The 23,701-nt window shown below is 36.2% G+C and overlaps 1 protein-coding gene across 1 annotated transcript in view; it reads left to right on the plus strand.

Annotated features, from left to right (window-relative positions):
- Window positions 1–23,701, plus strand: part of DCC (DCC netrin 1 receptor) — a 635,057-nt gene that overhangs the window by 454,405 nt on the left and 156,951 nt on the right. Inside the window, exon 9 of the mRNA XM_063453897.1 lies at window positions 14,159–14,313. Coding sequence (XP_063309967.1) covers window positions 14,159–14,313 — 155 coding nt within the window. The remainder of the gene's footprint in view (window positions 1–14,158; window positions 14,314–23,701) is intronic.

Here is a 23,701-nt window from a genome sequence, read left to right on the forward strand (position 1 = left end):
GCAACAACGTTTGATGCTGGTCAGTATGGTGACGCAGATAGTGTCAATTAGCTATACAGAGTCTCTAGGATGCAAGCAAAGAATAAGTAAAAATAAAACTAGATTTGTAATTTGATCCTATAAGGTCCCCAATACCAGCTAGGTAATAAATGTAGGCTATTTCTACACTTAGAACATGCAGCACAAGGTAGATCTAGTATCTTGGAAGTAGTAGAGCATACAAATACCCACCATGTATGTATATCAATCAATTTGTTCTATAGTGCCCCTTACAGTAGGATGATAAACTAATACAAAAAACTGTATCTCTTACTGTACAGGTAAAACTAGTTGAAATATAGGCATGTGCTCCACAAGGGTCAAGAGACAGCAAGTCCTCAGAGCAAATGATTATCACTCAGGTACTAATCCCCTTTAGCATCAGCACGCGCCGGCGCACACGCACGCACACACGCATGCACGCACGCACACACACACTATATATTTCTGATAAGTCATGATATTTAAGGTCCAGCAATACCCACATATTCAGATAAGTGATATATTTGCACTGGCTTATTTAGCATATGTTTTTTTATTACTTGACTAATACAGAATGTATTAGTGATAGACCTGGAAAATGAATGGCGGGCATGAAAACTGTAAAAGCAGATCATATTGAAATGATTTAGTTTGTCTGTATGTAGTCAGTTAGGAACCCAAATTTTAGACTCTAACATTTGCATTAGAGATAACATTTACAGACACACAATGCACTCCTGGAGACATTACACTACTTTAAACAGCAAAGTATAACTAGAAAAGCTACAATTTCTGGGGAAATTGTGTGAAGTGTTCTTGCCTCCATCAGTAGTCTACAACTAAGTGGGCGGAGTAACTGTTAGTATTTATTTATATAGCACATTTAATTGCAATGTTGTTGCCCAAAGTGCTTCACAGTTACATTAAAACATACAGTTATAAAAAATTAGCAGGTGTAAAAGGCTTTGTCTATGACATCACTTGCTGCTGCAGCCTTGCACAGGTCAGAGTATTTTGGCGGTTGCCATCTTCAAACGGTCGTATTTAAAAAACTATAAATCCTACAGTGAAGAGCTTTATATTGTGAGAATCACAAGACCCAGACCTACATTTTGATGTATAGTATGTCTCTGGAATATTAACAATGAAGGCACAGTCGCAGTTTAGAAATTGCCCTTCAAATGTGAGCTTTGCAGAGTGGAGTTTCAATGAATGTCAATGGAAGGCGTGAGTTGCAAACAAATGGTCATATTGTGAAAACTATCAGGACTATGGCTTAGCCGTGGACATTTCTAGTGGCAGCAGGGATAGCTGAACGTTTTGATATAAGATTTGTGTAGGTGGGCCTGAAAATGAGGGAGTGGTGGCAGTTTAGAAATCATGTCCTGATTTTTCAGCTTTTGCCAGCTCCCACTCTAGCTTTGCCATTCATTCCTATGGGACAAATTTCGCCACAAGAACGACGATATTCCGTGAACCATTCGGCGAAACGTTCCACAAAGTAATAGCAATCCGATCGGGAACAATCTGCACGTTTTGGTATATTTTTGTCTATGTAGTGTAAAAACTGTGGGAGGAGTTAGGGTGGCAAATTTGGCTATAATAAGAATAATAATAATAACTAGAAAAGCTACAATTTCTGGGGAAATTGTGAAGTGTTCTTGCCTCCACCAGTAGTCTACAACTGGAGTGGGCGGAGTAATTGTTATTATTTATTTATATAGCACATTTAATTGCAACGTTGTTGCCCAAAGTGCTTCAGTTACATTAAAACATACAGTTATAGAAACCATTAGCAGGTGCATGTCTATGACATCACTTGCTGCTGCAGCCTTGCACAGGTCAGAGTATTTTTGCGGTTGCCATCTTCAAACGGTCGTATTTTAAAAACTATAAATCCTACAGTGAAGAGCTTTATATTGTGAGAATCACAAGACCCAGACCTACATTTTGATGTATAGTATGTCTCTGAGATATTAACAATGAAGGCACAGTCGCAGTTTAGAAATTGCCCTTCAAATGTGAGCTTTGCAGAGTGGAGTTTCAATGAATGTCAATGGACTGCGTGAGTTGCAAACAAATGGTCATATTGTGAAAACTATAAGGAATACGACTTAGCTGTGGACATTTTTAGTGGCAGCAGGGATAGCTGAACGTTTTGATATAAGATTTGTGTAGGTGGGCCTGAAAATGAGGGAGTGGTGGCAGTTTAGAAATCATGTCCTGATTTTTCAGCTTTTGCCAGCTCCCACTCTAGCTTTGCCATTCATTCCTATGGGACAAATTTTGCCACAAGAACGACGATATTCCGTGAACCATTCGGCGAAATGTTCTACAAAGTAATAGCAATCCGATCGGGAACAATCTGCACGTTTTGGTAAATTTTCGGCTATGTAGTGTAAAAACTGTGGGAGGAGTTAGGGTGGCAAATTTGGCTATAATAAGAATAATAATAACTAGAAAAGCTACAATTTCTGGGGAAATTGTGTGAAGTGTTCTTGCCTCCATCAGTAGTCTACAACTAGAGTGGGCGGAGTAACTGTTAGTATTTATTTATATAGCACATTTAATTGCAATGTTGTTGCCCAAAGTGCTTCACAGTTACATTAAAACATACAGTTATAAAAAATTAGCAGGTGTAAAAGGCTTTGTCTATGACATCACTTGCTGCTGCAGCCTTGCACAGGTCAGAGTATTTTGGCGGTTGCCATCTTCAAACGGTCGTATTTTAAAAACTATAATTCCTACAGTGAAGAGCTTTATATTGTGAAAATCACAAGACCCAGACCTACATTTTGATGTATAGTATGTCTCTGAGATATTAACAATGAAGGCACAGTCGCAGTTTAGAAATTGCCCTTCAAATGTGAGCTTTGCAGAGTGGAGTTTCAATGAATGTCAATGGAAGGCGTGAGTTGCAAACAAATGGTCATATTGTGAAAACTATCAGGACTATGGCTTAGCCGTGGACATTTCTAGTGGCAGCAGGGATAGCTGAACGTTTTGATATAAGATTTGTGTAGGTGGGCCTGAAAATGAGGGAGTGGTGGCAGTTTAGAAATCATGTCCTGATTTTTCAGCTTTTGCCAGCTCCCACTCTAGCTTTGCCATTCATTCTTATGGGACAAATTTCGCCACAAGAACGACGATATTCCGTGAACCATTCGGCGAAACGTTCCACAAAGTAATAGCAATCCGATCGGGAACAATCTGCACGTTTTGGTATATTTTTGTCTATGTAGTGTAAAAACTGTGGGAGGAGTTAGGGTGGCAAATTTGGCTATAATAAGAATAATAAGAACTAGAAAAGCTACAATTTCTGGGGAAATTGTGTGGTGTTCTTGCCTCCATCAGTAGTCTACAACTAGAGTGGGCGGAGTAACTGTTATTATTTATTTATATAGCACATTTAATTGCAATGTTGTTGCCCAAAGTGCTTCACAGTTACATTAAAACATACAGTTATAAAAAATTAGCAGGTGTAAAACGCTTTGTCTATGACATCACTTGCTGCTGCAGCCTTGCACAGGTCAGAGTATTTTGGCGGTTGCCATCTTCAAACGGTCGTATTTTAAAAACTATAAATCCTACAGTGAAGAGCTTTATATTGTGAGAATCACAAGACCCAGACCTACAATTTGATGTATAGTATGTCTCTGAGATATTAACAATGAAGGCACAGTCGCAGTTTAGAAATTGCCCTTCAAATGTGAGCTTTGCAGAGTGGAGTTTCAATGAATGTCAATGGAAGGCGTGAGTTGCAAACAAATGGTCATATTGTGAAAACTATCAGGACTATGGCTTAGCCGTGGACATTTCTAGTGGCAGCAGGGATAGCTGAATGTTTTGATATAAGATTTGTGTAGGTGGGCCTGAAAATGAGGGAGTGGTGGCAGTTTAGAAATCATGTCCTGATTTTTCAGCTTTTGCCAGCTCCCACTCTAGCTTTGCCATTCATTCCTATGGGACAAATTTCGCCACAAGAACGACGATATTCCGTGAACCATTCGGCGAAACGTTCCACAAAGTAATAGCAATCCGATCGGGAACAATCTGCACGTTTTGGTATATTTTTGTCTATGTAGTGTAAAAACTGTGGGAGGAGTTAGGGTGGCAAATTTGGCTATAATAAGAATAATAAGAATAATAATAATAATATATATGTGAGATAACATTAAGTGGTCTTGCTATGCAAGAACACTTAATAATAATAATAATATATATGTGAGATAACATTAAGTGGTCTTGCTATGCAAGAACACTTAATAATATATATGTGAGATAACATTAAGTGGTCTTGCTATGCAAGAACACTTAATAATATATATGTGAGATAACATTAAGTGGTCTTGCTATGCAAGAACACTTAATAAGAAAACACAATTCAAAAGCAATTGAGCTTTGCAGCTGCAGTGGATCTGTCAGGTACAGTTTACTTTAGTGTTAAAAGTAGATGGTGAGGCAAGATGGTATAAGGCATGACTTGAATGTGAAAGTAAAAGTCTCTTACATATAGTTACATAGTTAGATAGCTGAAAAGAGACTTGCGTCCATCAAGTTCAGCCTTCCTCACACCTGTTTTTTGCTGTTGATCCAAAAGAGAAAAAAAAAAAACAAAAACAAAAAAAAAAACCCCAGTTTGAAGCACAATTTTGCAACAAGCTAGGACAAAAAATTCCTTATTGACCCCAGAATGGCAGTCAGATTTATCCTTGAATCAAGCAGTTATTACCCTACATTGAAAGATTATATCCTTGAATATTCTGTCTTTGCAAGTATGCATCTAGTAGCTGTTTGAACATCTGTATGGACTCTGATAAAACCACTTCTTCAGGCAGAGAATTCCACATCCTGATTGTTCTTACAGTAAAAAAACCTTTCCTTTGCCTTAGACGAAATCTTCTTTCTTCCAGTCTAAACGCATGGCCTCGTGTCCTATGTAAAGTCCGGTTTGTGAATAGATTTCCACACAATGGTTTGTATTGGCCCCGAATATATTTGTATAATGTTATCATATCCCCTCTCAGGCCTTGACCTTGTAATTATTATCCATGAACACATATTACAATATTGTGTACATAATATATGTAACACAACGCATAGAAGACAGTGGAAAACTCAGAGAAAGAATATGTGGATTACTTTAAACGCATTATTAAGCAGTGCTGAATTAAAATTGCATGGGCTGTGCAGCATTTGTATTATAGGTCAGCAGTTTTTAAGAAAATATTTTATTAAACAAATCATGGAGCTTATTGTGCCACTGGGAACACTTAAAATATGTGACAATTAGCACTTAGAAAAACCCTACAACAGTCTCTAGTAAGGAAAAAGAGCTGTTAGAGTTGTTTGTTTTATGAACCTTTTATCCACAAGCAATAATATTCATCAACACAAAACCCCTGAATAATGCAGCATTATCATTATTACTATAAGCAAACCAATTCTTCTGAGATTAGTTTGTTAAGTAAATGAGTAGAACAACAAAATTTGTTAACAGTGATAAACACAGAGTGTTTGGCGAGCCAGGTGACTTTCAGGGCTGAAAATATGGGAAAGGATGGAGTTTGGATCATCAAATCATTGGGGATATCAGAGTTAATTGGATGTGCCTTGTATTTAAAAAGTTGAAGAAAGAAGGTCCAGGAACTCAAGACAAATTTTAGGTCAAAATGTTGCTGTGTTCCGCTGGTTCCAATAAATGTGTCTTTAAGCATTGGAGTGATCTTCTTTCTTCAACTGATATTATATATTGATGGGCTAGTGCTGGACCATGGTCTAGTTAAGCACCCAATTGGCTTGTGGATTGAGTGCAGCTCCTGTTACCTGTTTGTGGTATTTACAAGTAGCAGGAGGGGCTTTACAACTTTATCAGAGTTATTCACTAAATTGAGAAATGCAGGATATCAAAGTGAATTTTCATTTTGTTTGAGTGTTCAGTTCGACTATTTTGGCCCGATATTTGAAATTCCCTTTTAATTGACTTTGAATTCATAGCAATTCTCACTATTGTGAATATCCCAATAAGGATCAAATTATTTTTAAAGAAGGGAATATTAAGCACACACATATCTCACAACCTTTTAAATGTATTCTCTATCTTCCATCTCTGTTTTTATGGTGACAGTTTGGCTTATTTTCTTTATCAGGAAACCATATCATTTTCACAATTAAAAAAAATATATCAGGTATTCTTTACACTGAAAATTATGCATATCTTCTTTTGATAGTAATATAAATGATAATCTTTTACTGTATATTGGATACTTTCCCTTAAAGGGTTAGCTTAAAGATACACTAGTGTCAGGAACACAAATATGTATTCCTGACACTATAGTTCTAAAACCATCATAGGTTGTTGCCCTCCCCTTACCTCAGGTTAGATAGGTGATTTACACATTTGTTTTCCAGTGCCACAAGGGGCTCCTCATCTCTGGACCCACCCCCGATCCTCCTCCTTGATTAACATAATCAGAATTGATGATCTCAGCCAATCACTTAATCACTTTGTCAATCTTCACTTTTGATTTGTTCACTTTATTTATGTGTGCTTTTTGTTGGTTTTGTACTATTTAATCAAGACTCAAATTAAGTAATTGTGTCTGTTACCAACATGAATGATAGTACATTGGTGATCCTTTGAAGTCCGGCCCCCTGGTTGGGGCTTGCCTCAATTAATTCTCACACACAGTAAAACTCACATACATATCATACTGACCCAACCCACACAATCACACCCTGCTAGCCCTTACACACAACCAAATTCAAAGAGCACACAGACACATTCACACTCAGCCAGCCACAAACATACACACAGTCACACTCTGCCAACTTCACAAAAACACACTCATCCAACACCCACATAATGACCCACAGCCAGTAGAGACCTCGCTCTCTGGTAAATTGCTTGGGGCGAGCAAGGAGGGGTGATGAGGGGTGCCCTTCTTTTATTCTTTTATTGTGTATGAGAATACAGAGAGTCTTGTGAAGCCACAACAGCATGTACGAGATCAACAATACTTGACATAGCTAAACAGATTGCATAACATTTTACTGCGAGTAATACTGCATTACGTGGCTTTCCGATGATGAAGCACAATTTTATAATGTAATGATAATGGTAAGCAGAAATGTCCAAATAGTTAGAGAAACAAAACATTCAAACAGAAAATAACTTCTAGACATGGTGAATAACTATTCACTGAGTAGTACCACTGGGTGCCAATTGCTAGGGGGATTGGTATACAAGGTCAATTTGAGAAAGCAACATGAATTACTGCCTGCAGGAAGTAAATAACTGTGGCTACAGACATGATAAAATTAATTAAAGGGCTCAGCCTACTTCTCTCATGTAGTGAATGGTACCCCGATAAAAGTAATGACTCATGTCCCACTCATCTGCACCCCACCAGCCCCAGACCCCCATACAGTCCAGAGCTGTAGCTGCATGGGTCTCTTTTTGGTTGACGATCAAGAATTTGTCTCAAGGCCTCCTTCCAGGTTGCTGTCTGACACGACGCATGGTGGCCTTCCGAGGGTGAGAGATGTACATAGTGCCCTGTTCTTGTCTGGACCGTGGCCCAGGTAGATGGTGGTCCACAGCAGAGCTGAGTCTTTGGCGCCTAAGCGCCAGCCTCCATTTCTCCCGTGTTGGTGTTGCTTTAAAGCCTTGCTAGAAGCTAGAGAGATGTGCGTCCAGCCATCTTTGTTGCCAGGCCCCGCACCCCAACTGCTAACATTTTTGTCTGTAACTTTACCCTGATGTAGTAACTCTAGAGCAGGGATCTCAAACTCTGGCCCCAAGATTTTGATGGCCTACAAATCCAAACCTCTGAATATTGAGAGGAATAGTATTGAGACACTGGTGGACAAAAAGGGGATTGGTCTGCCCACTGAATGTAAAAGACCATGCAGAGACTGTTGCTGAATGGTCTGCATATTGTGTGTTTAATGATGTACTCATACAGTGTTGCACCAGGGACAGTTTAGAACCCTAAAATAGGGTTTGTACCACTGAAAGTGGGATAGTTGATAGATCTGCAACTTCATTATTCTTTGAAAGCAATGTATGACCAGATATTTATAAGAGTTGTAGTTTATCAGTATCTGAATAATCAGAGGTTGAGATCCTTACTCTAGAGTTTAACTCTAGTTTGTTCTGAGAACTTCCAATTCATTTAAACCAGGGGTCCTCAAACTGTGGACCTCCAGATGTTGCTGAACTACAACTCCCATGATTTTTTGAATTATATAGATAGCCAGAGAATCATGGGAGTTGTAGTTCAGCAACATCTGGAGGGCCACAGTTTGAGGACCCCTGATTTAAACAGACAGAGGTACTTTTTTTAATTGGTGAGTAGTGTGGTTTCAGTTCAATCACTCTTACTCCAACCTCAACCTTAATATATAAAGCTATATCTTGAATAGAGCATTACATGTTATATTCTGGACACCAATATAAATTAAGTGCATTTAATCGGTTTTAGTCTCATAATTATGCTGTTTATTTCTTTACAATCAAATCTCATTAGATTTGCTTATAAAAGAATAACGTTTTCTTCTGCATAACCTGGTACTTTCAGCCATGCTTACTCTTTTCACATTGCAACTTCAATATTAGATAAGTATCTACTCAACCAGCCAATGAGAAATCAGATTGAGCTGAGCTGATGACATCACGCCACCCCATAACCCAATAATCACTAGCATTTTATTATTTGTACCCTTTCCCCTTAGCACGACTTTCAAAGATTATAGAGATAGTAAGAGGTCAGTGATTGTCTGTGTGGACTGAATGAGATCAGTAGGTTAGAGCAGAATATGTCTTTAAAAAAAAAATCTGTTTTGGGTTATGTTCTAAAATGTTGTAAAACCTTTTTTCTCATTTTAAGCAGAACTAAAGACCTTTGAACATGAAGAAAAACACATTATGAATATTAAGCCAAAAACTATCAAATGTGCTTAAGTTATATTTGTGTCCAGAGTGTTCTGATAAAGTCCTTGAAAAATGCTTTAATACCACATTTAGTGAATTCTGCCAGGCTCAATGTTTGGTCATTTAAAATGGGAATAGATCCAGACTCCTTGTTTTTCTCGCTCATTTTGCTGAAAAAGAGTGTTTCTCATCATTGCTTTATGTTTTGCTAGAGCTTTGGATATACTAACTGCACTCTTGCGTGGGAAACTTTACCTCAACACAATTTTTATTAAAGCCTTTTTCTTCTATACTCAACTAAACCTGCTAAGGGGTGTCAAATATTGTCAAAAGCATTATATTTATATGTATATATCACATAAATATTAACATATGCAGGGCCTAGCAAGCTATTAACAGAGCAAGATATAAGAAAATCTAAATTAAACAGAATTTGCAATAAAGGAAGTGCAAGTGCGAAATGATCCTTTCAGGAAGTGTTTAAGACGGCTGTGTGTAAGTCATGTGCAGGGAGGTGTGACTAGGGCTACATAAACAAAGCAAACTAACTCATAAATGGCAGAGAATTGAGCAGTGAGACTGCAGGGGCATGATCTATACACCAACACTGTTTCATTAAGCTAAAGTTGTTTTGGTGATTAAACTGTCCCTAAGTATATTTTGTTCCTTTTCATTTTATGAGTGGAAAGCAAAAAGTATGGTGTAACCAAATATAAAATATATTTGTGCTTTAGAAAGGTAATTAATCCCAATTACATGGACATACAACTTTTTATCTGAAATCTAAAAAGCTCCCATTTTACTCTTTGCAAATTTGATCTAAAAAAAATAAATGTTGTGCTTTGCTGACAGATTAAATAAAATACCTTTTCTTAATTCTAAAAACCACAGTTATCAGTTTAGGTTTACCACATTTTTTCAATAACCATTGCAATCATAAAGAACAATTCTCTTGTTATTATGCACAAATGAGGGTAAAAAAAAGAAATTTGTATGAAATAAATTCTGTGATTATCCTTACATTCTTAAGTTCACAGCAAGAAACATTAACGAGACTCTCGCACCTTGAAGCAGTTAATTAGGCATTTGACATATCTCTACATCATTTGTAGCTGTGCAAGACCAGTGTAATTACATTCTGCACTTAGGTAAGATGATCTACATTCACTTCGTAAACTGCATAATGAAGACTTTGCATTTGAGATCTTACAAGACCTAACATTCAATGTGTCATTAAAAGAAGTAGCATTTCTCAGCTTTGCTGCCTCTTATACAATTTCCAAATGAAAAGCAATCTTCGAGACAGTGAGAAAATGATACTAGAGGCAAGAGCAGTGGTAGGTGAAACCCATGCTGGTGCTTTGTGAGAGTCTTATATAAGGCAGCTGGAAAACTGTAACACCACTTAAATTCTAATACTACAGTCTGGAATCTGGAAAGGTGAGGAGAAAGAGAGAGGCAAAAGAAAATTAGGATGAAAGAAGAGAGGTTGAGGGAGGTAGAGTAAACATAAATGGATGGTAGAGTGATGTAAGGGCACCTAGGTAGAAAATAAAATGTAGAGGATAGAAAGATAAATAGTGGAATTTATTCACTTATCCACCAAATGAAACTGAAAAACAAGAGTGCAAAAATTTTGGCAAAAATAGCTGAGCTGGAAAAAAATTTTAAACTCGAAAAAAAGACCCAACTTATTGTCTATTCTAGACTTAAGTGAGAACTTTGGTTTTCAGATTACTGCAAAAAAGCACTAAGAAAAAAATGGCCAAGTGGTAACTAGAAACTGAATGGGAATAGTAAAAACACACAACGAAGAATGACAATATACTGAATTCCTAGAAGCCGAGAAAGAATCAGATCTAGAAATCATGTACATTGGTAAAAGCGTTCTTTTTATTAATGTGCCCTAAGGGGAAATACAATTCCTATAATTGTTCTATTCTTGTTTTATAGTCATCTGCTCCCCCTTTTTATGTTAATCTAGAAAAAAAGGCTATATAAAATCATTTTAAATTCCTCACAACTTTGGTATGAAAAAGCATAATAAAATCCTTTCAGACATTATTACTTAATGATGAGTTAAATTACTCAACAGATTACACAATTATATCTAATATAATAGAATGCACAGCATATGTATCCTGGAAAAAAATGTCCCCCATGTTAATATAAAAGTAAAAACACAATTACTATATATATACATATATACATTTATATACATATATAAATATATATATATATATATATATATATATATATATATATATATATATCTGTAAAAGAAGTACGCCTAGAGTTGTAAGAGGGGTTTTGTCCAGACTATATCTACCCCCCACCTCCTGATGTTCTGTCGATGATTGGAACCTGGTTGCTAAATTACTGCAAACATGCAGTTAGCGGGCATTCTCAGCTTAGGAAAGCGTTCTGACATCGGTGGAGATTAATTCACACCATGAGTATCTAGCCTGACCCATGTTTAACTTTCCCCAGTTCTCTTCTCTTTGTCACTGTACATTTGGCCTATATTTGACTGTGCTGCATTTCGCTATGGTTCAGTACATTCAGCCTACATTCAATGTCATTACATATTCACTTCGGCTCATTATATTTGGCCTACGTTTGGCCACATTGATTCGGTACATAAAGCCTTTGTCTGGCCACAATATATATTTACTTTAGTTCAGTACATTCTGCCTACAGTCAGCCATCCTACAAAGACGATTTGGTTCAGATAATTTGGCCTACATTCGGCCTCGCTACATATTCACTTATGTTAGTACTTTTGGCCTACATTCTGCCATGCTTTTTCAGGTCATTACGAGTCTACTTCTCTCCTTAGGAAAGCCACTTGCTCCACAGGACTTTACATTTAGCTTGGTCTGGGTTTTAGGCTACCCTAGCTATCCCTATTTAGTATTTCAGCTTCTTTTACCTCTAGGTAGCTGTTCGGCTAGGCCTTTTTCCATTCTCAGCTACGGAGGTATTTCTGTTCTGCATGTACCGGGACACAAACCATTAGGAAGAGCCAGTATTTTCCTTACAGCAGCTAGTTAGGAGCAGTGGTTACATCCATTTCTTTATCTTAAATCCAACATTGTTTTAAGATAAAAACTGTGCTGGTTTCATGTTTTCATACATTCCTTACTGCGTTAAGGTATCATTTTGTCCAATTTTACCAATAAATTACATTATGAAGTCCATCATGCTAATGTTTCTAGCAACCTCGGAAGATTTTAGCAGTATGCAACAGTTGCTGAATCAATAAAGGTACAAGCCAGGCCTAATAATAATAATTGTTCATTATTTTACTACGAGATTAGATGGCATTAATATTTGTTGCCCTTTGCCCTCTTTTTTCAGGCTTACCTGTTCATCGGTTTTGGCACACCACAACTGAATTGCTCTTCCTGCTCAAACAATATAGCTCAAACCTTATTGATTTCCTTCAGCTTTTGTCTCCGGCCACAAATGTAAAGGCTGTATGCTTGGAGACTCCCTGTAGTACTCTCTCAGTATGTGGACTCTCTTTTTCCAGTCCTACCTGTTCATCAGTTTTAGAACATTACAACCACTATGCTCTTACTGTTATAGCTTAACCCTTATTGATTTATTCGCCTTTGTCATCGAACACAAATCTATTAAACACAAGAAGTAATGCCTTGTAACATACAGTATTCTGTGTTGTTTCTCACACTTTGAATTTGATTGACTGAGAGACTTTCATTATAATGATTAGGTTATTGTTTTTGTCAGGGAGTAATTTAGTTTGCTACTTAATAAAATAGAAAGTTAAAAAGAAAAATTCAGGAGAGTCGGCGACATGAAAACTGTCTTTTGTTTCCAGAAAACATTCATATTGGGAACATAAGAGGTAAAGTATGTGATGAAGAACAAGACTGTACGACTTACACTGGTCCAGACGTATCTGGATTTTTAGAGTGATGGCGCTCTAGAATGACGTTCACAAGTATTTAGGATGCAATATGTGTCATCTTTTTTATTGAAATTATGTCCATCTAGTCTCATTTACAGGTATGTCCTTGGATATAGATGTTATTTTTATCCACCTACTCATTGGCACTTATTGTATTGTCTTTGAAAAGACAGGGGATCGAAAAACCACAGCTGGAGTATTTACAACGTTAGATATGTCAAGCTGAAATAAGGAGCACTCTAAATAATGTATTCTTCAAACCATATATTGAAATCATAGGGTAAATTATAATAGCTTTCTTTTAAGGGAATGTAAATCATTACTTCTAATATTTAGATAGTGGGAGACAAATATCAGCTCTAGTCTACACTATTTAATCAGCAAAATATTGTAGACCTTGTGAAAATGTTCTTTTCTGAAGGGTAAACTTGCATCTTGGCAGCTTTGTAAAAGAGATCAAAAACTACAAAATGAAATGGTGAAATGTAGTTCCTTTTATCAAGACAGAGTAGCTTTCTAATGCAAGGAGATATAATGGCTTTTCTTTCATTTACTAGCTGATGGAAGCCATGATACGTATATGCAATAAGCCCAGGCAGAGTGTAAAGTAGAGTCATTCATGCTCACTGGCAATCTATTTTAACAATCGTGTCACAGGTGGTCTGCACTTTTGTGGAAGCAATTTTAGAAGCCTTTTCTCCTTTTTGCCATGAAGTTCCCGAGATGTCCAGATAATATCTACTGAGATGTAACAGGGTGTGCACTTAATCTTTGAAGAAGACGGAAAAAAAAAAAATTATCCTATGCACCAAAACTGTGTTTTACACATTTTAAAGAATTGAGTTAGATGTGAGCCTAAGATTACAATTTTGGATAATATGAAATACACATAACAACTTGTGTCATTTGTTCATGCATGTTGCATACATTTATGTTAGACGATAAGGAATTTTTTACATTTTTTAAAAGATTGAAAAAATGCAGTGATACTGTAAAATGGCACTTTATACTTTAGAATACACGTCAAACTGTATCCTAAAACCATTACCAATTCACAACATCATCATGGTTAAATTGACTCTCTGGAACAAAAGTCAATACAGTGGTTATGGTGCTGTAAGTCTATGTTTTTATTGCATTGCTCTGTTTTGTCTTTATAAAAAATTGGAGACAGACCTGTTCTGATTAATTCTGTTGATATTTTTGGGACAAAAAAGCAAAAAATTCTCTAACATTTTTTTTTTGTTCACCTCTTGTCTCTTCTCCAGGGAAAGGGCTGTAAATACATCGCAGCCAGTATCACTACAGCTAACAGTGGGAAATCTGAAACCAGAAGAGACCTATATCTTCCGCATTGTAGCTTATAATGAATGGGGTCCCGGAGAAAGCTCCCAACCTGTTAAAGTCACAACCCAGCCTGAAAGTAAGTGTAACAAAAAAAATGTCACAACCCATCCTGACAAAAGTGTAATAAATGTTAAAAGTTAAAATGATACATTTTACAAAGGAAATATTCTACACGTTTGGTATGCAATATTTTGCATAAATAACTTAGGCCACACAATAAACACAGACACAGCTTATTTATATTTTTCAATGGGCTAGGCCATGGTGTTTATTTAAAGCTTAAAAGGGGCATACCACCATAACTTGATAACGTTAACATATTCATATAAACTTTTTCACTTTACTTCCAAAACATTTCACTTTCACCATCACTTAATTGCCAGTCAGTCATGGCTAACTTGACCGCCTTTTATCTACAACCATTTAACACATATCCTTCCTCAGAACTTGAGGGTGACTTTGCCCCAAGCTTTTTAACACCCCAACATTAATTATAAAGAAAGTTAGAAAATAGAGGAGGGAGTGCGGGGTCCGTCTGTGCATCTCCCGTCCTGCAAACAGCTGACAGGGATTGCGCTCGAGCTGCCACCTTTTATTCTTACCTGGCTTCCCGTGCTTTGCTGGCTCACGGCCAGCAACCAATCCTCAGCCAGCACTTGTCCACAGCAACAGCTGTGTCACTAAATCTGCCCAGCTACTTGTCCTTCTCTGCCCAACAACCTAACCAGTGGTCATGTTCTCTCTCTAAAATTTTTCCTAACTGTACTAACAGGACAAATGAACCCTCTACTGCCACCATACATATATGCCACAGTGATTAATGCCTGTGGCATCTTTTAGGTGGATTATTTCCAGTAGGACTAATAGTAACGTTAATAGTTTGCTTTGCAATTCCTCTGCATCCTAAGATTAAAGCAGTTACTCCAAACAGAAATCTATTTAGATATATGTTTGGAGTGTAAAACAAAGAGGGTTACACACAGTTGCACATGCATACATTAAAAGGGTGTTGTTGTGGCCAATTCATGCAATACACAAGATTCAGCGCACTCACTCATTCACTAAACAGCAACTTCCAAGCTCACAGAAATTAATATTTTTTTTTTTTTAAAGCAGCTCACTTAGGCAAAAATAATGAGGATTTAGTTACATTATATGATCACACATTGCATAAGTCAGCCACAATGTCAATAACCCCACTTTCTTATCATGAGAGCAGGCATTGGGTTGCTAAGATAGGATCTGCTAAAAATGGGGTACATTGGTGTTGTGACTGGCTTTTGCGATGTATGATCATGTACTGTAACTAAACCCCCATTATTTTTGTCAGGTGTTTTTGCAAAGGCTATTGGATTATCTGAGCTTTAAAGTTGATTTTTAGTGAATGACTAAGTGCTCTTGATGTTTTTGCGCTGGATTTTTTAATGTGTGTATATATATATACCCACACATAAAGTATTTCATTCTTGTTGTCAAATAAAAAAAGTAACAAATAAAATATTAAAGGATAAAAAAAAAAAAAATTAAAGGATGACTCCACACCCCAAAAGCATTTCAGCTTACTGAAGTGCTTTATGGGTAAGGAGTACCTTTATTTGACCCCAGTTTATACATTAACTAGGGACCCACCCTCGGTGCCAATCAAACAGCCAGGGAGGATTCCTTCCTACTTCCGTTAGCTCCCCTGAGCTGATGGAAGTGGCGAACATGCTCTACTTGAGCACGCCTGCCTCTACCTCACAGACCTCAGACCTCCTCCTCGGCCTCAGAAGTGCACACACTGTGGGGTACGTGTGCATGCACAAAAAGGCGAACAGTGTTCACACATGTGCATTAGCCGGCGCATGTAGGGACCAAGTCAGAGGCTTCTCAGTGAGAGGTCTCTGATTGGTTATTTCCCTGTGAAGAGACTGGAAGTCTCTTCCTGGAAAAAAAGGGGTGGTCTTATAAAGGCTTCAGTCATAAAAAATGCGGCTTTTGTAATCTCTTTTAGACTATACTACCAATGAATACATACATAAAATTATGTATTCATTGGGGTTATTTATACTAACCTGTGGGGAGGAAGGGTTTGGGTGGGAAGAGGTTGGTCCTTTAAGAAAGCTTACAGATGACTTTGAATTTATTAAAAATAGCTAGATTAAGGATTATTTTTCCCCGTTCTTATTTCGAGCATATTTTTCAAGTTACATGTAAACCCATCACACGTCCTAATTTATTTTATAATTACATTGTTTTATACCTTAACACACCAATATTTAGTATGTAAAGCAATTTAATTTTAATACCAGATGACTACAAATCATAGGCAAAAAGTATCACTTTGAACAACTGAGACAACTTGTTTTTACACATCAGCTTTGATATTAATGTTAGATAACATTTCTAGATAAAATTAGTGTTTGCGCTTATTCTTTTTATCGCTAGAAGTTATTTTTGACAGTTTTACTTTTTACCCAATGAGTGCCAACTAGATAGCACCAATGTTTCTTAATTCTCAACAGTTTATATATAAGGTTATTTCTCTAATGCATAGCACTAAAAAGATCATGCAACTTTAAATATTCCCTGATAACATAGAGTAGAAAAAGATTGTTTGTAAAAATAAATGATGCATCAAATGTCCTTTCATAATCTCTTTAAAAGATCAGTAGCACAGGATTCAGTTTTTTGGAAATAATCATGAAAATTTTAAGGGCTGGATTTTTAATGGAAAGCTTTTTCTCAACCAAGATTAAATCTTCATAAGCTCCCTTTTCTTCTTTGCTTTTATAATGTATAATTTTGCCAAAGTCCTATAAGTCATGATTTGAATCGCTGGAGATATAAGACATGTCTAATCTTTTCAAACCACATACTGCGACCTCAAGAATTGCAATTTATTTTCCTCTTCACTTCTTCAAAATGGCAAAAAATAAATAAAAATGGCATAATTAGAAAATGTATTGTTTTTCTTTAATAAGCACATCTGGATTGTTTATTCTTTGGATGAAAGTATTACAATAAATAGAATTTTTTTGCGTTACGCTGAAATCAACATTTTTGTAGCATATACAAAAATTGTTATATGATGAAAAACAAAATGCATAGAAAAACAAGGAATTAATCACATCTGCAAATAATAACCAACCTATAATACATGGTAAATCTACCTAAGATAGATGTTCTGTCTATGTGATGCACTCTGTAATATTCAATTAAATCATCTGCCTATACCATTACAATACAATATAATGAACTGTCAAATGAACAAAAAAGCCAAAAATGAAAAAGTTGTAACCTAAGGGTCACAAAAAGTTTCATGTTTTGGTGTTAAGTCTTGGTCAAGTGGAGTTTTTTTTTTTGTTTTTGTTCGATGATATACCAGGCAAACTTCAGAAGCCCAGATGGTGTGGACTACTCTCCCATAATGCTATTACAGCCATAATGCTGGCAGAGCATCAATGAAGATGTAGTCCATACCATCAGGAGTGCTAAAAGGTACCTACTCCTAATATAGACAAATGTCTGTTTTTTGTTTGTTTTTTTTAATTAAAAAAACAAAAACTTTTTTATTCAAAATTGCAGTGGCAGACATAGAAACTGTAATCAGCACAGTGCATAATACATTGATCATGCAATACGGCATACAGTACTTCAGGTATCCATAATGGCACTCTATTAGGTAAAACTCTTTATTGATGACTATTGACAGACTAAGATCTAAGTGCATTTATTCCTGCATTTTGCTACAATGAATCAAGGGAAAGAAATTGTAGGGAATAAAATCATAATGAGATGGTTTTAAATGCAGCCAACATCCTTGGCTCATTGCCTTGTGTAGCCACAGGTACATATGGATTCACTCCAGATGCATGTCTAGTTAGTAGCATGGATTATTTCAGCTGTATGGGATAGAGCTATACCAATGGTATAGTCAACAAACTAAAAAAATAAATACACCAGGCCATGTACCATAGAACAAGAAGGATTCCCTTTCAAACAACTAGAATATTTCTTTGGTAGGTTAAGTCTCTAAAGCTCTGCAGTCTGATTTTTTGGCTCATTATGGCCAGTCTCTGGTCCCACCTCATTAGGGGAATGCTATCTCCAGCAATCCGAATCTCAATGAAGTTGGTTTACATAAAAAAGAGAGAGTCCGAGATCACATCTCACTATCTGAAGTGCATAGTCTCTGACTTCAGGCAAGTAATGTTGTCTCTGTTGTCATCACAGCTTTTCTAGTGTCCCCACATCATGATCTAGCTCATCCAGTAGTCAGTACCCGCACCCTTCAAGAAGGGTATCTTGCTTTTTCACATAATCAACAGAGTAATCTGAAAAATCATGATCTCTTACTTCATTTCTAATGATATGCTTTCACCCACTAACAGACCCCGCGTGATTGACCTCCCAATCATCGGAGGTGATGAACTGAGTTGATAATAAGAGCAAGGGATAATGTATTCTGAGGTGAAACAAACATTTCCCTAGAACCTGCACTCTATTGACTTTTGCCAACCCTTGCACAGTCTAATAACGCAATCAGAGCTCTTTCCATTAGTTGCCAGGTCAATTGGTTTCAACTGAAATGTTAATTGATTTTCATGTTTTTTGAGAGCACTGAACGCTTTTCATTTAACAATTAAAATGCTATTTATTGTTAAAAAAATAAATACATAAAAATGCTAATAACGCTAAATTGTTTATTACATTTTGCGGTGAGTTAACCTTTTATCTACCAGAAAGCAAGCAGCTGAAAAGCATATTTATCTCAACACCTTTCTGATATTCAAAGGATTATAAATGCTCATTATTGCCAAGAAAGGCCATCCAAACCGTGATAAACTTCCAGCAGTGCATTGCAGGATGTTTACGCTCCAATGAAGAAGAAAAAAATAGATTAATGTACCAGCCAGACAATCATTCAGCCTCTGAAAGGGTTTTGCAAAATGGGATTTGGAATGCCAACACTGTATATTTCTGCAGGCTTGTTTGCACCCACCTGTTTATAGTGCTATTGCCCTGGTATTTTTTTTTTTTATCTACACAGTCATTCAGGCAGAAGTATGGTAATGGTTCGGGTGAATTTGAAGTAATTTAAAGTGACAAAACAATCCGATGTTTTAATAATATGATACTAATCAGACTTGCATTAGCAAGATAGGTATATTTCAATTTGGAACCGGTATTTGTCTCCAGCAAGCTGGTTATATCCTACACTGCTATGCAGTTATGCAGCTGAGAGCATTTGCATGAAACAGATGGAATGTTTGAAATATTTATTGATACATTCATGCTGAATTATCTGGATCTTTTTATTAGATTTACATTAATAAACCATCTGACTTTTGTAAAATGTTACCTTTAATAAATAAAAATGGTTCACATTACACAATGTTTATGATAATTTGATTGTTTATTATTAGTAATAGCATTTTATTATATGGCAGCAGTCCAGTATTAAATACATAAAGAGACACTACAGAGTGGACTTCACTAAACCTTTAGAATGTATTGTATGCAGGAAATATATCATTTTCAAAGTGTATTATGTGCCCAGTCAACAATCCATTAAAAATGTATGGCTCAGCACCTCTCATGCTGTCTGGTTCCCCATGATGAGTAGTTAAAACGCCCAACACAACTGTAAACATAGCAAGCAGAGGTCTAAATATATTAGTACAGCTCCTTTTAAGACTTTTACTTCAAAGCCAGTCCAATCAAGCCAAGATGCAGGGCTGGTTTAATAGACTGTGCTGCTTGTGTCCAAGAATACAGTGTTGCCTCTCCCAACTGCCTACCAAAATCCATTCCATTAGATATTTCCACACTCTCCAGTAAATTGTCCCATGTTCCCAATTGTATCTCTCTAGATACCCAGTGTACCTCCTTATTTCCCCAGTGTATCTCCCAACACACATATATACACACTCTCATGCACATAGATGCAGCTACACATATATACATACAGATTCACACACAGCCACACATAGATTCATACATAGCCACACACACAACTTGTTTTCTTACCATCTACCTCCTAAAGTTCTGAAGTTTAGTTTGAGCTGGAGAAGGTAGAGTTGTGGAACCATAACTTCACCCCCTCCCACTATAGAAGTTCAGAAGTAGGTCTGTGTCATATAACCAGACCAGCCCTATTAACACAATGAAATCTTAAATAGTATGTGGCACTGCAGCAGGGGATGTTGCTTGTTGCTGTTGCCACTCATGGAAGGTGGCACTGGGTGAAGATTACAACCGTGATGGGGCACCAAAAGACCCAATAGTTTTCCAGACATTACACAATAAGTTATGATACATATTGATATAGTATGATAGTAGGTCCTGTTTGCAATCTGAATATATAAGAGTTTTTTGTTTCTTGTCAGCTTTATAGTTGTGTTCTGGCTACTAATTATCTAAGATAAGGACCTAACAAAATGTTGAATATTGTCAAAATCACATTAACTTTTACAAATACAGCATGCACATTATATATAAGCACACAACATGTAGTTATATAAATGAGGAATAGTCAATTTGTTCATATAATTTAACAGGTGACAATTCTAATAGTTTAGATTCTCTCTTGTCATATTCTGAGAGCATTCAGTTGAAGCCTAAACCGTTTCTACTGATTAGGTTACACATGAACAAATCATAGTTGTTTTTAATAAGCAAAAAAATATAATTTTTCGTGGAATTATTATAGAACTCAAAATCCATGTTCCACCATATTATTAAATACCATGCATTTAATCAAACAAGTAAATGTATCAATACAGCTAACCCTTTTGTTCACAAAAGTATAATTAATATGTTGATTAAGTAGACCAAAACAAACTAGACTTGGGCATTAGTTTTTGGCCAAATTGCAGTTGGTCAATATCGAGGCCAAATGGTAAATTCCATAGGAGTACTTCCATATTCGATATTTATCTATTGGTCATCACAGTATACACTATGTGCTGTTCTATTTTTCTGTTATTTTAAAATATATATATGGAACATCAACTATTTATGTCTACATATGCATAAGTATTACTTCTGACTTATAGCGCTTTAGTCCTTTCTGCACGGGAGAGGGTGTGTATACTTAGTGTGTGTGTTCTTACCTAAGTATTTTATTGCCTACTTTGTCCTTTCACTGCACAGTTACCTCATGTGTATTTTTTTTTTAACACAATCTCTCTTATGTCTACCTTTGCATAAAGCAACATGTCAGCTAAGATTTTAAATCGTCAAAATTTTAAAGCCATGGGAAAAATGTTAAGTTTGCCTCAATGGGGGATTTACAGAATAGCCCTTTTACAAAGAGTGTAATACATAAAGTTAGGAAAAAATCACTTATTCTAAAAATACAAAGAATCAATTCCCATTAAGTCGTATGGCACAATATTTCAGTTTTCATTTGTGTGACACAATCCAATGGAATTTATCAATTAACATAAAGACAAAAAAATCTAATCTCCCAGAGCTTTATAACATTCATTCTTAATTGAAGTCATTCTCAAACTTCTGCTCAATAATTTAATGTAGAAATCTATTTGTCTTTCTCTACTTATCTCTAGAGTAGACAGAAGCTGCCAAGAAGTTAATTAACTCCTTATCTTAAAATTTTGAAAATGAAAGAAACTTAATACAATCCGTAGCTCCTCCAGATAACTAGCAACCTGATTCACTCTAGAGATATGATACAGTAAACTGTTCTTTAACAGGAGCATTATAAATACTTGCACAGTGCAGTTTTATAGGCGTTGTGGTGAAAATCTAAATATTACAAAAAGCTACATTTTAAGAAGAGGCATGATTAGAAATTGACTTTAAAATTATAGATGACATAGTTTTGCTGGGAATAATTCAGTATTTTTTATTTCGAAAGAAATCATTTTAGTAGAAAACTTGAGTTTTACATTTAGAACAGACCCCTGCAGTATATATTTTGGAAAAGTGTTTACAATAAAAAATGGCCATTTGTTGGACTATGTACTCAAAGAGAGTAATCATTTTGGCCTTATCTGTTAGATTACGAAAAGGTGTTTCATTAATCTTCGTGTTTGCTGTTGGTGCACTTCTTACTACTTATTTTTCTTAAAGGATTTATTTCAAGGATTTCATATTCAAGAACATCCGAGACCTGGGGAAGCATAAGGTCAATCAATTTGTTAACTCAAGCCAAAATCCATCATCCTGATGCCCAGGGTCATTGGATTTCAAATTCCTCTATATAGTTCAGTGCTTTCCACTGTAAATAGTCTGGCTAAAGTCACAGGCAGCCTGTGAAGACACCTTTTTTTTTTTTTTAGCATAATGGAAAGAAAAGTGTTGCTAATTATAAATGCAAAATACACACTATTGTATCTGGCTTAATGCACGTGTGAGATCTGCTGCTATTTAAACCCCATTATTTAACCACAGCACAGAAAGCAAGTTTTTTTAAACGCATAAAGGGGACTAGTCACTAAAGCAGGAATTGATAACTAAGAATGGAATTTAAATATATAAGCTGATATAGCTGAATTTGCAAAGATTTTCAAATAATTGACTTTTTGACTTTACCGGTTTAGTTAACGCACTGGCGCAGTATTGTAAGTAAAAAAACAAAAAATCTGGGATGACATGATTTGCCATTAGAGTTAGAAGAGCAGCCAAACAGCAAGTTTCAGTCCGTTTTTTCTGTTGTTTATACCAATGAGTTTATTGAGGTGCAAACATTACATAACAATAAATACAACATTAGTGTTCCTCAATGCAGCGCACATAAAAAGGACATAGGATTAACTGATGGTGGATTAACAAAATGCTTATACAGAACAATAGATAAGCCAGCCTCAGTGACCAGATGTAACACGTCAGTGCATGCTTTTTTCTTTTTCAGCCATTAAAATTATGGATTTCTCATTAGAAGCTTTTTAACTAGAAAGATATTTTTAACCGTTATACCAAGGAATATTAAAGGACCACATGCTGAAGTGCTTTAGAAGAAGTATCCCATTTTAAAGGCACTTTATAAAAAGTGCTTAATATATATTTTTTTTTTAACCTGCATTTTTTATGATTAATTAACGAAATACAATCAGCCAGCCAAGGAGGTTTGTCTCTTGCTTCCGTCAGCTCCCTTGACCAACGTTAAGTTTGCCTCCACACAGAGGGAAGCTTCAGAGGAGAAGATTCTGATAGTCTATTTCCGTGTGAAGAGTCTCTTCCAGGAAAAAAAGGGAAGAATATGCAAAGACTTTAGTTCACTATATATAGGGTGAGGTAGAGGCAAAAATTGCCTACAAAATTCAAAATATAAACAAAGAAAAAATTAGAAATGTGCTGCAGATACTTCACACTGAAGTTGAAACAGTGTATATACAACCAAAAAACAAACATGAGTCCTGCGTATCCAGTATAGGTGTGCACACCCAGGTGCTACCACAATTTATTTGAGGACAAAATTAAAGCAGCAAACGTTTCGAGCAGCAGCCCTTTCTTTG

This window comes from Pelobates fuscus, chromosome 5, assembly GCF_036172605.1.
Source record: "Pelobates fuscus isolate aPelFus1 chromosome 5, aPelFus1.pri, whole genome shotgun sequence".
NCBI lineage: Eukaryota > Metazoa > Chordata > Amphibia > Anura > Pelobatidae > Pelobates > Pelobates fuscus.